This window comes from Carya illinoinensis, chromosome 11, assembly GCF_018687715.1.
Source record: "Carya illinoinensis cultivar Pawnee chromosome 11, C.illinoinensisPawnee_v1, whole genome shotgun sequence".
Lineage (NCBI taxonomy): Eukaryota > Viridiplantae > Streptophyta > Magnoliopsida > Fagales > Juglandaceae > Carya > Carya illinoinensis.
Genome location: NC_056762.1, coordinates 38,214,494 through 38,233,241, shown reverse-complemented (window position 1 = coordinate 38,233,241; position 18,748 = coordinate 38,214,494). Strand labels below are relative to the sequence as shown.

Genomic DNA, 18,748 nt, shown 5'->3' with positions numbered 1-18,748 from the left:
AATATAAATATCCTCAATGGACAAGGTCATGATAATGGTACTATTTAATGGAATATTGTCACGAATTTAATGAGAAAAAAACCTCATATAATATGTGGCTGAATAGGAAAAAATACATGACTAAAATTGGCGGATTCAAATTGAACCAACTACATGGCTTAATAAAAAGATGCGCTAAAATCGAGTCAATTTATAATCTATTTAAGTTTAATCAAACTATTTTGTTAGCCAACTTTTTTTAGGAACAATATAGCTAGCGATCGAATAAATATGTAGTCATGATATATGCTTGAATTACGGTTGCATTAATACATGTAACGTGAACAACTAAAACAACATAGAATAAGAGATACTCCTTATAATTAAGATAAAATATAATGATTATACCTACCTATTTCATTTAATTTATAATGTTTTAGGATAAGTAATATTGATTTTACATTATATCAGAATAGAAGTATTGAGTTCGAACCATTAACTCTTAATTACTCTACCCCAATTTATCTAAAAAGAAATTCTATATTGAAGCCTTGCACCACATAAATCCACATAATTAATTAATATGTAATTTATTATTTTTATCAATCTATCTTAATGTTTAAATATGTGTGTTTAAATAGAATGATAAAAATAACAAATCACATCTTAATTAAATAAATATATATAGTGTAAGACTTCCTTATAATATTTCTCTTAACTAAACATTATACATATTGAACATTATACATATTGAACTTACTTATTGAAGGGGAGCCTCACTCACACATATAAGAGTGTCTTAAGAAAAAATATATATAATAACTAAGTCTATATTTTCTTGTCAAATTAAGGAGTAATTAATATCATTAATCATACTTTCAATATTATCCAATGATGTAATATTCAATAATTAGAAATTATTTATTATATTTTATTTATAAATTTATTATATAATGTTACGTAATAAAATAATGAGCGGATGAGATAAAAAGAGATAACGAATAGAATAGGTCTTATAATCTCTTCAAAAGCCATCTAAAACCAAACTGATACATCTGTAAAAGACCCCATTCGTCATTCTTTCATTCAAATTTCCCATGATAGATGTTGTGGGGTCAATAAAAGGACAATGGGCACCCAATAAGGAGTACGTTTGACAGATGAATGCTGACTCACTGAGGGACAAAAAAAAAGGACAAGGTCCAATTCCGCATGGGTCATGGGTGCACCCACCGAATGACACAATGCTTATCTTCCCATTTATGTACGCCATGATATTTTTCAACCCTTAAGTTGGCGGTTTAAATGATGATCATCACTCTAATCCATCATCCATCCTACTAATCACATGGTAGGTCATGCTGTTGGTAACTTATATTGACATCCAGTTTGTAGACACTCATTTAACTCATGTAGCCTACCATCGAAGATAAGGAGCCTACATCAAGTCGATCCAGAAGACTGTGATGTGTGCAACACCGGATGGTCGGAGGTTGTTCAGTCGGATCTACCCATTTTAGTGGTTAACATGTCCATTTTTCAGGGCCCAGCTCTTTGTGATATTACTTGACATATGAAAGCAGACTGATGAAGCCCTTTGAGGAGTACTATACAAAACTTGCAACCTAATCAAACTCCTCTCGGGCATATGCTATTACATGGAATACTAGGAATTTTTGTCCAAAAAAGAAATTATGTGACATATCCAAATGAACAAAGAGGAAAATGGACCTAGAATTTTGCGAGTGCTCATTGTCCTATATATATGGTCCAAGGAGATGGCCGCCGGCCAATGCGCCATGATAATCAGTATTTATTGAGCAGTCGAATTTTCACATCATGAGATTGGAATATTCTTTATATAAAGTAAATTATTCTTTGCCCCTTAAGTTCTAAAGCGTGGGAGCTAGCCTAAGAGAAAGAGATTAGAAAGGATTCCCTTGGTTTGATAGAGACTTCCATCAATATGGCCGGAGCTTGATCCACCATGTCAAGCTGGGAGCTATCTTTATTATCATTTTTTTCCTCCTTTCACTTTGTTTAACAAATTAAAGACTTATGGAAACCGAATATGGAAGTATACTCTGAAGTGGGGAAGCCTCAGTGGAGTAGAACACGAAGTGGGTTGAAGTTGTGTTTTATTCTAGAAAGAGTTATTGTTTAATTAGAGTAGGAAAAATTATTATGGCTTTAAGTTATTTTATTGCTTTAAACTAGTTCATGCCAATTAGGATTGTTACTTTTATTAGAATATGAATAGGTTTCCGTACATGGTCATGAGTGCGTGGCTATAAATAGTAAATACCAGGGTTTGTAGTTTATTTTGAATCATCAGAAAAAATATAAAAATGTGTGATTTGTTCCAGCCTCAAGCGGTTCACAATTTTTCATTTTTCATCGTGGTAAGATCCTGGTTCCATTAGACCAATCAGCATTAAAGAGTTCCAAGTTCAAAGCGACTTGTCCTTAAATCGTGCTACCAGTACATGTCAAATACCACAGAAATATTATTGTCGCATGGTTTCCCCTTGCATGCTAGCTAGCTGCATAAACATGAAGTGTAGGCAGTGATTCATGTGTGCTGTCTATATCATACATACCAATTGATCACTCTACGTCAGGTGATTGAGAGAAAGGAAAATTATTTAGGAAGATTCTATAAATATAGCAATCAAGTGAAGTACTGCAAACAGAAATTTGGCATGCAGCAGAGACCATCTTTCTGCAAATTTGGGTGTCGCTCCAAATTTTGTTGCCCATATGTGCATGCGGGGGGCCGGCCACCCTTGAACCATGCACTCCTAAAATAGTAAGTACAATATTGGCACTCCTCATGATGATGATGATCATGTAGACAAAGGTCAATGTTAGCCGGCCTGTATATGATAATTGTTCTCTCCTCCATTGAAATTATTCAAATGAATGATATTATAATATTGGGGTAGGGTAAGTATTATTTATAGCAATTAATCTTCATTGGGCTAAGCGATGGAGAAGGTTCATCCTGTCAATCAAAGAAGGGCCGGATTGCCTTGATCATCATGGAAATCAAGTAATGATCAGACGGCAGCAAATTTCTTGACTTTTAAAGTGCATGGAAGAGTCATGTCTCATCATTTAAATTATACAGTTATTTTTATATAATCTTTTAAGCACGTTATTAATAATATTCTCTAATTCAGTTCATCATCAAACTTGTCTCGTCATTTAAAATGTATGCAATTGCTCGGTGAGTTTGTCACTTGATCCATTCTAATATCACAAGATGAGTATAATAAGCCCAAGTCAAGCCCAATACATTGTCCCCATGAATATACAACACCACATGCTATTTCGTTTTTTTATTTTCATTTTAGAAAGAATCATGATCTCTCTCTCCCCTCCCGGCCTCCTGGCTCCTACTAATTCGGCCTGTGAATTAAATCCCAAACAAGGGGTGGCTCATGGAGGCCTGTGGACGTACGGGGATGCTGATCATTACGAGGTAAATTGGTCTCTGTATTAATCTCCCATCCGCTAAGGTCAGTGAAGAAGGAGGTGCAGATATGATACGTTAAAGTATAAAATTATTTTTTTTTTTAAATAGACCTAACATATTATCTTATGAAATCATGTAAATTTTTAGATTTAATCTTAAGAGATCTTTCTATAGCTATAGCTCCTCTTTCTAAAATTTTACATTCCCAAAAAGTTCATCAAAACACAATAACAACAAAAAAAGGTGTTACTTTATAAAGGGGGTGCATGGGTAGTACCCATTTACAATTTAAAATGTATTTGATGTTTTTTTATTTTTTTATTATTTTATTTTAAGCATTTTTTTAACATTCTTAATTATTAAAAAAAATTAAAAAATATATAATTGTACTAATAGTCATTTTCTTAATCATTAAATAAAAAAATTAAAAAAAAAAATCTAATACAAAAATAATAATAAATAAATAGTAATAAAATAATAAGCCTATCATTATTTATAATGAAATACAGAAGAACAAGTGACGTGATTTTTGTGTCAAAAGAACAAGTAACGAAATGGTCTAATACATGGGAAAACACTACCCTATCCTTCAAATGTACTGTTCCAGTTGATCACCCATTAAAAAAAAAAAAATTTAAGAAGTGATCTTTTGAGTATTGATGTATTTTTTATTTTTTAAAAATATTTAAATATATTAAAAAAAAATGATAAAAAAGAGAAAAAAAAATGAAAGAAAGCATTTAACGTGTACGGCACGCCCAGCGGGCATGGTAGCACTGCTCCTAAAGTCTTTCATGGCCTCGGGGCTACGTCCAATGAATGCGGGATGGTCGCACCACTCGTAGAATCTCGTGACCAACCCCCCATTGGATTTTTTTGGTAGCCATCACAATAATATATTTTTTTATTAATAATTAAAAAATTTATAAATCAATGTAATTTGATATGGTATGTTAAAATATATAATTATTTTTATTATAAAATAAAACTTAACATTTATCTTACGTCATTTTAATTTTTAAATTTATTTTTATAAAATATTTTACTGTTTAATAATTCTCTTTAAATTTTAAAATTTTATAAACTAACGAGTTTCCTTTAAAAAAAAAAAAAAACAATTCCAATGATCACAGAGCGGCAGCACCGCGCCGAAATCCTATTTTGCCAGTAGTCCAACGACCCTATGGCTTTGTGTGGGTGGCTGCCCAGTGACCACCATATTTTTATTCTATTACTTTTCAGTTTCAAAAAATATAATGAGCAGTGTTTCCGTCCAAAAATAAAAGGTAGCTTTGATATTGAGACCATGTTTGTGATTGCAGTAGAAAATATAATTTATAATTTTAAGACTTATAATTTATAATTTAAATAATAAATTTTATTATTAAAAAATTATTTACTGTTTAATAACTATATATCTAAAGGGAAAAATATAGTTACAAGCATAATTGTGCACTAATCTATGCATCAATGTGATGTGATTTGTTAAAAAATAGATTTTATTAAAAACAGTGTTAATTTAAATTTTAAGTATGAATAAATTAGTATTGGTACACAGATTAATGCGTGACTATGCTTGTATATAGCAAAACTTTTATTTAAATTTTTAAAGATTATGATCATATGAAAGTTTAAAAGTTGTAATTATCTTAAAGTTATATGGATATTTTTATCCATTGACAATTTTTTTAAAATTCGAATTACATTCCGCATCATTCAGAAAAGCACGTTTAAAAAAAAGCATCAAAATAATGTTTTTCCTCAAACATACTTTTTAGCTTATTTGAGATTAAAAATATTTTAATATATAACACCCAAACGACTTAATTTTTTCATTAAAGAACTTTTAAAAATATTTAAACAATTTTTAAGACTCCCACCACTACCCCAAAAGACCCTAAACGTACTCTTGAATTACAACTCATAGCCTTGTTGGAGTTTACTGTTTAATAAATATGAATTTAAAGTAATTTTAAAATTAGTTACATTAATTTGTTAAAAATATACATTTATCTATAAAAACTTTGCGATAAAAATTTTAATTTAGTACTTTTTAAAACAAGTAAACTTTTAACCTTTTTAGTTAATAAGATACTTTTTATAGATTTACCAAACATTTTATTTTTTCTTTAAAAGTAATTGTAACTCTCTGAGATTTTAAAGAGTTAAAACTTTCAAACTCAATCTCAAACCGGCTCTAAAAAGCTTCGCCAAAACTACATTGTGGCGTACAAACACTTTCAAGTACTATTAGCCATGAGATAATAGTACTAGTTCATGATATACGGTGGCTTTCAGAATCATTCATTTATGAATTGTATGGACAGCGATAACAACGGTAGAGCAAAGCTATTCAAGAACGATATACACACACTATTAAGTCTGAATGACCAAGTGGTGGGTTCTGGCACGCATATTAAACCCGATCCCTTAAATCTTATACCCTTAACACAAGATTAACATCCTCTACAATTTGTTGACAAAGAACTTTCTAGGACTCGGAGAAATAGAAACGATGTATGAAACTAAACATTAATTACAATGCAATTTACATGCTGTATCTATATTTTGAGATAGAAAATTATAGGTAGCCTGATCCTGCTAGACCTTTCCCTTTAAAAAGCAGAGTTGTTCTGTAAAGCCACATATTGATATGGAAAGATATAAGGAACACCCAACACTTCCAAAAAACAGAGCACATACAATGTAATTGTTGCACCAATATAGACGGAAAGATATAATTATATAGCATTAAGACACGAAATGTGGTAAAGATTGTTATCAAGTACCAAATGACGAAAGCCAAACAATAAGAAGCAAAGTGCAACTAACAATACGGTGATCCACTTTTTATTATGAAATCATCCATCCATCCATCCATCCAACCAACCAACCCACCACCAAAGCACGAGCCATTCATTCATCACCACCAAGCAAAACACCATCCCCACTAGCCCCTTACCAAATTCGACCCACAACCAGACTAGAGAAAAGATTCAGATTTCAGATCCTATCGACCTTATCGGCCTTAACCAAAGGATTGGCCTTAGCAATGGCGTCACGACCCAGGGATTTGAAGTCAAACGTACAGTCGTGCTTCTCCGGGTACCGGTGGACCCCACAGAAGGTACTGTCGCACTTGCACATGAACCCGGTCAGACCCACCTTCTTGTTACAGGTGAGGCACCGGTTTGCCACCTTTGGCGGCTGCGATTCACGATCATCAACAGCTCCCGACACCGACGAAGTTGACGGAGACGTCGAGGAAGAGGTCAACAAGACGAGGCTGTCCGCGGAAGAACCGGACAGTGGAGCCGCCTGATGATTGTCTGGTTGCGTCGGCGTAGGGTTGAAAGATTTCTCCATGGCGACTTTCGCCGAAGCCGCTTGCTCCTCTTTCATACGGTAGTCTCTGTAGCACTTGGAGCAGAGGTTCATAGTCGCCGCGTTGCCGAAGAAGCCGCAGTTGTTGGCGCAGAGCTTCGGCTCCGATGGCTGGTAGCTCGTTCCGTCGTTCTGTTCAGAACCCATCTCTGGTCGTCCCTCGCAATTCGACTTCCTTCGATTGAAAACAAAATACACAAACCAAGGGTCAGGTTCAACGGATCGTGTTATTCTACTGAAAATTTATGTTTTGTGCAGTCAAAGAGAAACGTTGTTGTTGTTGTCATCGTTGTTGTGTACGTGGAGATCGAGGGGTCTCGTGGTATTATATAAGGGTTTCGCCCTTTGGTTCCTCAAAGACTCCCTGGATCAATCGGTGTTCGTTATACGAATTGACTAATCTACCCTCTACTAAATCGCCAACAGTTAACCTTTTACCTTGGGCATTAAAAATACCGTGACCTTAATAAAACTCGTGGGAATTCAGAAACTCCACGTAAACGGAGGACAAAATTGTACACGCATGAGTCTATTTCAAACCAGAAAAGACGAAGTTGTCCTCCATAAATTTGATTTTCAACTTCATATATAGGGAGGGTAGTTTCGGTATTTAGATAAACCTCAAGGTCCGAGTTCACCGAGGAAGAACCGCCTCAGGAGGCTCTCCTTGGAGAATCTAGAAGGACCACATCCGTTGTATATTTTTTTACACAACTCGATCTGGACCGTTCAAATCATCCAATTTTGTCGAGAGAATTAGTTCTAAGGCGATCAAACGGCTACAATGAACTTTCGTCATCGATGAACAACCGGAACCCAGAACAAAATAAATAAATAAAAGAAAAGAAAAAAACCAAACAAAAATCTTCTTTCTCATCGATGAAAACCAAGGTATGGAAACCTATAAAAATCCATTTTTATTTTATTTTATTTTATGAACAAGCACTCGGATCTGTTTCTTTACGCCCTCAAATCGGGACGAGAGGCGAAAGGAAAATCGATTAAATCCAAAACTCAAAACAGAAAAGTTTGGGGTAAGGATGACGAGAAATTTTCGTACCTTATTTCAATCGGGAATTCCCAAACCCTCTCGTTCTATCTGGTTGGGTTTCTCTTCGACCCTTCGGATTGGAAGTTTTTCGGGAATAGAATAATGGAGGATGGGTGATTCGGATATCAAGGAAAAAGAAAAAAAGAACCCTGAGCAATAGAACAAGAAGGGCTCTGAGAATTAAGGAAATTGTCGGAAGAGGCAACCCCCCGTTTTTATATTTCCAGGGCACGCCCCTGTTTTAATGTCGGTGTAACTCAGGTACAAGGGGAACCAACCAAAAAAATAAATATATATTATCACTAAACAAATGCTAGCTGTCAGATGAAGTTGAAATGTTGTCATGACGTAAGATCTACGGTTAGGCTTGGTTGTAGAGCCCCGAATGACTAATTGGTCTATTCCAAATAATTATAAAGTTGCTTTTTCTATCTTCTCTTTCTAATTTATGTGGTCTTTTCGCTTACACAAATCTTGGCGAGCAAGCCTCTTCCCGAGGTACGGCCGAGGAGAACCCGGTTCACGAATAACAAAGCCGGTGGGGACCCAGGGACCAATCTGACTTTTTGCCACAACTTTTTGAATTCTTATAATATATATATATATTCTTGATCTTGTCCGGTAAGGGTTATGGAATACGTACTACTGTAGAGCAAGAAATCAATCAAAAGAAATGATATTTGTAATCGTAATTATGTAAGTAACGTGCAGTCATTTTAAAAAGAATAAATTAATATAAAATTTATATAAAAAAAATTAATTTTTTAATCATAAATTTTATTCTTTTTCAAAACAATCTCATCCACACTTTCTTAAAGACAAAGGGTAGAGATTCGTTGCTTTGCTAATCCGAGAGATAGATAACACATGCTCTTCTTTTTTTTAATTAGTTTTTTCTTTTAATTTGTATAAATATTTTACAGTTTTTATTTTTTTATTTTTACAAAATAATGTTAGAAATGTGCAAATTTGATTATGTTTTTTTTATAGGTGTTTAGCTTTAATGCTCATTTTATCAGGAATTAATTTTTGTTTATCTACTCTATAAATATTACCATAAATGTGAGATTTGAGATCTCCAATCATTGTCTAGATTTAATTTGAATCAATGTTTATTTTTTTCTTATTTAGATATAAGAAATATTTTATCTCATTTTATTATGATAATTTTTATTAAATTTTTACATAAAATATAATAAATAGAAAAAAGATAAACAACTTTTTACCTATTCACACAACTTCCATACACCACGCTTTTTTGAATTTTTTTTTTCTCTTTTATTAAATATTTAATATATAGATAATGAATAGAAAAATTTAATTAGTTTAAGAAAACTAAACTTTAAAAAATTTGAAAAAAAATTAAAAAATGTGTGTGGAGGTTGGAAGGTTATATAACATTACTCTAATAAATAATTCAACTTTTTCCAATTTCAAAACAATAAAATTATAAAAAATTAATATTATAACAATATTTTATTTAACTTTTAATTTTCATATAAAATCATATCATCTCATTTTACTATCCAAACTACCTTATAATGTCTACTCTAATAAATATTTCTAAACAATCCAAAAAATTTATTTTGAATAATTTTACATACAATTGTGAAGTGCATAAATATCGTATAATTGATTTTAAAAATAATGTGATTCACTATTAAAAAATTAATTTTTTATATGGGTACCATGTTTTATTCACTTTTTTAAAAGCAAACGTAATGATTGCATAATTCACAATTGTAAATATCTTTTTTCATTTTATTTATAATTTTATATAGTGTTTTTGCTTTTTGTCAAATTCCTTAAATTCCTTACCCCTTTTGATAATTTTTTCATTTTATTAATAATGTAATTATCTTAGACTATAAATAAAAAAATTACCTTTACACATTATATTTGTTGAGATATTTGAAGCAAAAGAGTAAAACACAGCTCGAATTTTGCGTTTGTCTTTGTGTGATGGGTGATAAATATTATAAAGATATTTAGTGATTATGACAAATGCGTGATTGTCAGAACACAAAAACACATTAATAATACCACATCAGCATGATAAGATTGTGTGATATTAATGCATTCACAAATTGTCACTCAACAATAAAAATGTCAAGTGAGAGCTTATTTTATAATAGTTATTTAGAAATAAGCAATTTTAAATAATAGTGTTATATGTATTTATAATTTTATATATAATACTCATTTTATTAGTTTTCAAATTTTATAATTTTCAGCATATTAATATCTGATATATAGATAATTAAGTTTTTTTTTTGTAAGTTTTTCTTATGGCTTGTTTGGGGTTAGGATATGAGTCTTAAAAAATATTTAAATAATCTTAAATACTCTTTAATGGAAAATTAAGTTGTTTATGTATTATATATTAAAATACTTTTAATTTTAAATAAACTAAAAAGCACGTTTGATGAAAAGTATTAATTTTGATACTTTTTCTCAAACGTGATTTTCTAATAATGCAGAATATAATCTGAATTTTAGAAAAGTTGTCAATGGATGAAATTACCCATACAATTTTCAGATAATTACAACTTTCAAACTTTCAAAAATATGATTATAATTTTTAAAAATTTAAATAATAGTAACTTCTACATCAGAGAACACTTGTTTAGTTTGTTTATAAATAAACATAATATGTTTGAAAGTGATTAAAACATATAATTACTAAATAATAAATAATTTTTTAATAGTAACATTTATACTTAAATTATAAGTTGTAAATCTTAAAGTTATAAATTATATTTCTTACCGTAATCTCAAACATACACTTTAAGTACAATTAACGTTTCTCTTTTTTGAATTCCCATATCTAAACTTCATCTACTAAAAAAATATCGGAATAAACAATCAGATGATATATCTCTTCCTATAATTAAAGAACACAGGACTTGATAATAAAAAAAAATGCGCATATTATATTACCTAACCCTTTTCTTCCAGTTTTAAAGACATGGGGCCTTCTAAGGTTTGTTGTTGGGCCTAAATGAGTGCGTGGAGGCAGTCACCAGGCCTTTTGAGTCTCAGATTGGGCTAGGCCTGAAGGTCATCATAATCATCTTCCCCTAGGTTTAATAGACCGATAATCCAGAGTTATTGGAAGAATTTTAATTTCTCGAAGGTCCAAAGAGCACCGACATGAATTCCGAAGGCCCAACCAAGAAGAAATCGGCCGAACTTGAGAATGAGGAGGCAACTTATAGAATAAAAAGAGTAGGGCCCAATTGGGTCTAGGGGTAAAAAAGGAAGAAGATTTTAGAAATAGGAGCACGAAAGCATGAAAAATGGAGAATAACAACCAACCTGTTATAAACTTATTATATGAACATATATAATTATTAATTAAGACTATTGAGCTATTAATTAAGACCAATCTTTAGCCATTAATTAATACCATTAAGCTATTAATTAAGACATTTCTTTAGCCATCAATTAAAACTTAAACTATACATACTCCTTTGTACTTATATATATGGGTATCATTCACTTGTATATCATCAAGTTTTACATTTGAATAACAACTTTTTTTTCTTGCAATATTCTCTCTTTTTTGCAATATTATTTCTTTTTTAGTTTCATAACATGTTATCAGCACGAAGATTATGACGATTTTGAAGTTAGTAGTCTTCTACTTCAAGTAAGTTTTTCAATATATTATTTGCAATCTCTAAGATGATTATTAAAGATTATATTCATTATTATTACTTGATAAAATTCTATATTTATTTATATAATTTACATCTTAATTATATCTGTGGTAAATTTTTATTCACATAGTTTATATACAAGTTCTTTTTACTTTTTATACTTGTTATGAATTATTGATGATAAAATTCATCTTGAAATAGAAATTGAGCATCCCTGAAGGATCGCCCTAAACCAATAATTTTATTGGGCATCTCATATTAAGTTTTATCTTGAAATAGAAATTGAGTATCTCTAAAAGATCATTCTAAATCAATAATTTTATTGAGTATCTCATATTAAGATTCATCGTGGAATAGAAATTGAGCATTCCTGAAGGATCTCTCTAAACCAATAATTTTATTGAATATCTCATAATAAAATATCTATTGATTTTGTGAGATAGTTTAAATGAGTGATACGTGTACCAAAAGCTCATTATGATTAATGCACCTGAAGTTGCATAATTGAAATTGTATAAAGAAAACCACTAAAGAATATATGTTTAAAATAAATACCTCGAATGTGCTCCTGAAGTAGCAATATCGAGTGCGAAAGTTTACAAGATATTTTAAATTTATATCCGGTCTTCTAGTGGCTACGCAAAGTAATGAACTTTTGTTAAGAAATCATTAATCACGTCCTAATAGTTCCTCATCATTCTCTTCAGAGAATGATATTGGATTTATATCATTTTATTCCCTGAAGTGAAGAGAATGATGCATTTTATTCAAAAAAAACTAAAAGATTGGACGTGATAATGAATATCTTTATAACACTTTTATAATTTCCGGTCAGAAACTCGTATTGGAAAAACTACTAGTTTTTTCTTTGAGATGATATTATACAATTATTGAATCAAATATTATGACACATTAAAAGTGATATGATTCAAAATATTTGTATGTTTTCATGATTATCTTGATCATCCAAAATCAATTACGATAAGTCGAATAAATTTTTATATGGACGTCCATAAAAGAACCAGAAGATTCTTTTACTATAAAGTCTTACCACTAGGAGTGGAAAGAAAAATTTTCTAAAAGTAAATAAAATAAAATAATTCGACATTATCTTGATTATCATAGGTGAACTGGAAGTTCAGATAATAATTAAATTATGGATGCAATAAGATAAAAATATCTCGTATTCTAGCTGCTAAAATCCCAATGAGGATTAAAGTCCCCATAGGACAATTAAGAAATTTAGCAGTCTAATGAATATAAGACATGTCTAAAAGCATGCGAGACCTATTGATACAAAAGATAAAGCATTTCGAAAGAGAAAAGCACAAATAATTTGATGCTCCTAAAGAGGTCGTACCGACAAAACAAACAATAAGATCTATCCAAATTTTATGTATAAAATTCTCTCATATAAACTCCTGAATAGTATAAACTTCCTGAAGAATGCCTCATGAAAAGGTTTTTCATGAAATGTCTTCCATTGAAGAGGTTCAAGGGACAGGTACCTGAAAATAACGAGATCTCGATACATTTCATGAATATTAGAGAAATTCTAGATAGAAATAAAATCGTTATTGATAACATATTTTCATATAAAATGGCACTTGACATTACCAGGAGTAATGAAGAAAGTGAACCAAGAACCGTCGAAGAATACTGACGTAAAAATATTGGCTAAATTTGAAAGAAACAATTCATGCAGAATTGATATCACTAGTTAAATATGATGCATATGGACTGGTAGTCCAAACACCTAAAGAGGTGATGCTTGTTGAATATCAGTGGATATTTAAATAAAAGAAATGAAAATGTAATATATAAATCACGAGTCAATTTCTCGCAGACAATTCCTGCAAAATTGATATCACTAGTAAAATATGATACATATGAACTCGTAGTCCAAACATCTAAAGAGATGATACTTGTAAATATCAATGGATATTTGTATAAAGGAAATGAAAATGTGATATATAAATCATGTGTCGGTTTCTCGCAGAAAAAATATTGATATACTTTTAAAATGGATGAAATTATATTGATATTTTTATTAGCTTGAAAGTTACCGAGAGTTTGGATATGTATGATTAACTGTATAGTTATATAGATTACTAGATATGAAATGCATGAAGCATATAGTCATAAAGTACTTATTCTATCAAGTTTCAAAAATCCTTATATGATCTAAAACAATCCAAACACAAGTGGAATAAGCTATTGTCAATATATTTTCAGTATCTATATTAATTTTTATTTCAGTTTATATAGATAATTTAAATGTCATTGAGGCTCCAGAAGAGTTCATGAAAACTGTACATATTTGAAATATAAATTTGAAACCCTTGCGGTTTCAAGGGGTAGATAAATAAAATTATTAGTTATGAAATACCATCTCTTAAATATAATTAATATTTCAGATTCATATTACGATTTTGTAAGAAATGTGCATTATTAAAGGAGAAATAAAATAGAGTACACAGAACATCTACCAGAAGATAGAAACACAAATATGAATATTTGTGAAATATTATTTTATTATCTCGAAATAAAATTACAGAAATTTAAGGCTTTTCGCCTCATTCTTTAAACGTTCTTGTTCTTCAAGAATCTGCACGGCATCCTTATCTAAAGGAATAGGCAATCGAAAAAAAGATTTAAGTAAAGATTTTAAATTCATACTCTCTTATTTTATTGCTCCTATCTTCATGTTGGACTCCAGAAGAAGTCGTTGAATGATAGAAATATTCTCGTAGAGTTTGTTAACGCCATAAGTTTTGGATTGTAGTCGCTGGGAAAATGCGACAATGCTTAATAAGTATCGAGTACCAAGACTCACAAACTCGTAGATAGCTTCATTATCTGACTTATTAGTCAGATCGTTATTATATTGCATTGTAGCACCTACGTTAGAAGTAGAAACAACTAGTAAACGAGATGCAGAATACCTCATATATTGGTCATGAGAAGATTGCTGAGCCATTGCAGAGTAAGAATGCAGAAAGAGATTGCAGAGTAAGAATGCAGACTAATTACAGAAAAGTGAAGAAAATGAGATGCAAATGAAAATGAGCTGAATATTTCTTTTATAGAGAAAATTATGACAAAACATCTCTATTTCTTCACTGCATCTCTCATGAAGCATCTCTCTACAAGAGACAAGGGACAAAAGATATAGCATCATAGTTCTGCAGCGCCTGACAGCTACAGAAAAGCTGTAAAAGCTTGTGGTGCTTGTCTGGTCTAAATAGATCGCCATCATTTTTGTTGAAAAATGAGGTTAGCGGCTTAATTTTGATGACTTCTCCACTAACTATATTATTTACAAGAACTTCAGAAGAGCACAACTCCAGAAGAGTAGTAAATTTAATAATCTTGAGTCAATATGGTGAATTTTTTTTACTAAAACATTGTCAACTACATCATTTAAAGAGTTGGTACATAATATTGAGACGCATCAATGCAAAGGCCTTTCATTATAAAGTCTTGAAATACTTTTATATGGACAAAATTCATCCCATGAGTACTCCAATGGTTGCTTGATCATTTGATGAGCAGAAAGATCCATTTTGTCCTTGTAAAGACAATAAAGAAATTCTTGATCCTGAAATACCTTATCTCAGTGCAATTGGAGCCCTAATGTATCTTGCAAATTGTACTCGGCCTAATATTGCATTTTCAGTTAATTTACTTACAAGATATAGTTCCGCACCAACTCGAAGACATTGGAATGACATTAAACATGTATTTCGATACCTCCGATGTACGGTTGATATGAGATTATTTTATCAACATGATTCAAGTTCACAATTAATTGGATATGCGGATACATGTTATCTTTCAAATCTACACAGAGGTAGATCTCAAACAGGATATGTATTTACTTATAAAAATTCTGCTATATCATGGAGATCTGTCAAGCAAACACTATCTGCTACATCTTCAAATCACTCAAAAATCATTGCAATTCATGAAGCAAGTCGAGATTGTATTTGGCTAAAATCAGTGATTCAACATATTCAAGAAAAGTGTGGTATTCTAATGATTAATGACAGTCCAAAATTTTATACGAAAATAATACTGCTTGTATTACTCAAATTAGAGAAGGATATATCAAAGGTGATAGAACCAAACATATTTCACCTAAATTCTTTTATACTCATGAAGTTCATGAGAAATGTGAAATTAATGTCAAGCAGATACGATCAAATGATAATCTGGCAGATTTATTCACAAAACCATTACCAACTACAACATTTAAGAAGATTGTGCAGAACATTGGAAGCGAAGACTTGAAGACCAATTATCATGCACTTTTCATGGGGAGTAATGTCTTGAAAACTTGTGCTGATTGTACTCATTTTTCTTCGCTAAGGTTTTATCCCACTGGGTTTTCCTTTGCAAGGTTTTAATGAGACAATTTTAAAGCATTTAGCGATATACATGAATATTATACTCTTTTTCCTTTCCCACTGGGTTTTTTTCTACTGGGTTTTTTCTTAATAAAGTTTTAACGAGACATATTTTTTTATGTATAGTCATCCAAAGGCGGAGTGTTATAAACTTATTGTATAACCATACATAGCCATTAATTAAAACTATTGAGCCATCAATTAAGACCAATCTTTAACCATTAATTAAGACCATTGAGCCATCAATTAAGACTTAAGCTATACTTATTCCTTTGTACTCCTATATATATGGGTATCATTCACTTGTATATCATCAAGTTTTATATTTGAATAATAACTCTTTCTCTTGCAATATCCTCTTTCTCTTGCAATATCATTTCTCTTTTAGTTTCATAATACAATCCAATATTTTAGGAAATAGCAGATTCAAGAATGTGATCAGGTAAAAACACCAAATCATAGATGACACATGTCAAGGAAAATATTCAATAAGGTGGTGCTACTCCTACATAGGCCACCGAGAGAGTCATCGAAGGTAAATTTTCTTTCGTTGTTTTTATAAAAAAAATTTCGCAAATATTACTTTAAACTTATTAAAAACTTTCAAAAACTAAATAAAAACCATAAATTCATTAAAAAATATTTACTTTACTATTAAGTGATAAAATAAAAAATAAAAAATAAAAAACTGAATCGGTGCCCACCATATGTGGGATAAGCATTTCCCCATTCAATAAGATTCAAAACGTGTCTATAAGAGGCAAGAAGGAAGAAAAGAATATATATATATATATATATATATATATATATTGCGAAATAATCGAAAAATGAAAAAAATTGTGTTCAATTTTATGATAAGTTTTTCAATTTTGCTACGTAAAACCATTGCGTAACCAGGTGATGTTGCAATTTGCCATGTCAGCATCTAACAACAAATATTTAAAAAAAAAAGAGAGAGAGAATCAAGAAATTGAGAAGACCATTGGCTTGGAATCCAAAAGAAATGAAGAATGACTGGAACGTAGAAGGAAGAAAGAAGGACTGCGTGACTTGGTTCATCAAACTAAAACTGAGAAGACCATCGGAGTATAATTCATGCATGTAATTGCACAAAAGAAATGAAGTCAAAGTAAAAGAAATCAGAACAAAAAATAAATAAAGACGTGATTTTTATCTACACAAGACAAACATCTAAAAACTGAAAAATACCAAGACCCCAAATATCATACACAATGTGATTAATGTCCCTTCCATTCTTAGTTTTCTCGCTTTTCTCTCCCTCTTTTCTCTCCAAATAATCTTGGTATCTTTTCATTCCCTTCTCCTCTTAGCTCCTTCTCTTCCCTCCCTTTTTGCCCTCCAACACTCTTTGAAGTATTGCCAAACCATCCTTCCCACTCAAGTGATTCCCATCCATGTTTTCCACCTGCAAGCTTACCTCCCTCATGAATTGCAGGTCCCCTCCCTCCGACCTGCCGCACGTTACCACAATTTCACACTATTTGAACTCAGACGAGGATCCTTTTTCATTGGTCAGGATCGTCACGAAATGTATGTGTATCTCTTTGCTCAACCAGTGCAACTGAAATACACTACCTTTTTGATCAAGAGGTTCACCACCTGCTATCCAAGTGGTTCAGTCATAATCCAACTCTGCGCAAGGTCCTCCTAGAGCTCTAGGTAGGTGTCCTCGCATTTGGAAACCATATTAGCTTCGAGACCACGTCTTTTGGGTCCAGAAGGTCTAGCCAGAATAGAGAGCACCGGAACCAACCGGACACGATCTCAATCGCAATGACCTTGTAGAAGAGCTTAGAAGCGTGAAGGAGTCGAAGAAGAAGGAAGAAATGAGAAGGGAGAAAGGAAAAAGTTTAGAGGGAAAAGGAGAAGACCATCATATGAAAAGGAGAAGAGAGTCAAAACGGTGTGTTTTGACTTAATTTAAATGAAACACATCGTTTCATTAAAGATGATAGACCAAATACCGGTAGCGTGGTTCATCTCATCACTTGCTGCCAGCTTTAATTAAAACACATCGTTTTATTAAAGTGATGTAGAGACTACCTGGCACTTGCACGGGCCGGTTGAATAAATTTATTTTTTAAATTTTTATAGTGATCAACTTCAATTCCCTTTCATGCATGCAAGCCTTTTTTTTAACTAAAAAAAGAGCAGCCTGGGACGTGCTACATACAGCAGTCACGCTGAGGAGCAACTGTGCACTCCACTCCACTGACGTGGTTGTTTTTCATTTTTTAAAATAAAAAAACAAAAAGGAATTACGGAAGAAGAGCCTGCACACAAGGCAACTGGAAATACAGTAATGTACTCTTTGGCAAGAATACGTTCTTTCATCTATCTGCTAAGGAAAAAAAATAAAAAATTAATAATAATCTTGGTTGGTGTGTTTTCAGACTTTAGCGAGAGACACCATTGTCAGTTCTCTATCCTTTCATCTTTGGAAGAAAAAAAGTTAAAAAAAAAAGGTTTCTGAATCTCTGATCCCTTTTCTACTCATTCCATCCCGATTTTCTCCATTAATTGCAATCGCTGCACTTAAGGATAGCCCATTCAATTCCTCCAAACTAGCATACCACCCCTCTTCTCCCTTGCACTTGCCTACTTGCTCCTCTCGAATTCGACAAAACCCTATTAACTTTTGTTAATTGGAGGGCCGCCCACATGGGGCAGACCCATCCTTTTCTCTACCTTAAGCCATGCGTTACATGCAGATTAAGGTTGGCCTTTAAGGCCAGCCGTGTAGGGGGCTATATATAACCCCCCC

The 18,748-nt window shown here is 31.8% G+C and overlaps 1 protein-coding gene and 1 pseudogene across 2 annotated transcripts; both read right to left on the bottom strand.

Annotated features, from left to right (window-relative positions):
* Positions 1-6,181: 6,181 nt before the first annotated feature.
* Positions 6,182-8,159, bottom strand: LOC122282117 (zinc finger A20 and AN1 domain-containing stress-associated protein 1-like). 2 transcript variants are annotated; one of them, XM_043094074.1, is made up of 2 exons: positions 7,902-8,159; positions 6,182-7,012 (listed from the first exon to the last, which is right to left on the bottom strand). In XM_043094074.1, exon 2 carries the CDS (start codon positions 6,986-6,988, stop codon positions 6,461-6,463), a length of 528 nt encoding a protein of 175 aa, XP_042950008.1. In that variant the 5' UTR covers positions 6,989-7,012; positions 7,902-8,159; the 3' UTR covers positions 6,182-6,460. The 2 variants fall into 2 exon arrangements, with proteins under 2 accessions (XP_042950008.1, XP_042950007.1); XM_043094073.1 differs by having other exon boundaries at positions 6,182-7,016; positions 7,902-8,157.
* An 8,974-nt stretch (positions 8,160-17,133) lies between these two features.
* On the bottom strand, positions 17,134-18,318 carry LOC122282471 (annotated as a pseudogene).
* Positions 18,319-18,748: the final 430 nt, after the last annotated feature.

What these genes read in the sequence shown, in the direction of transcription:
- LOC122282117 (XM_043094074.1), bottom strand. Translation starts at nt 6,988, where the DNA reads ATGGGTTCTGAACAGAACGACGGAACGAGCTACCAGCCATCGGAGCCG.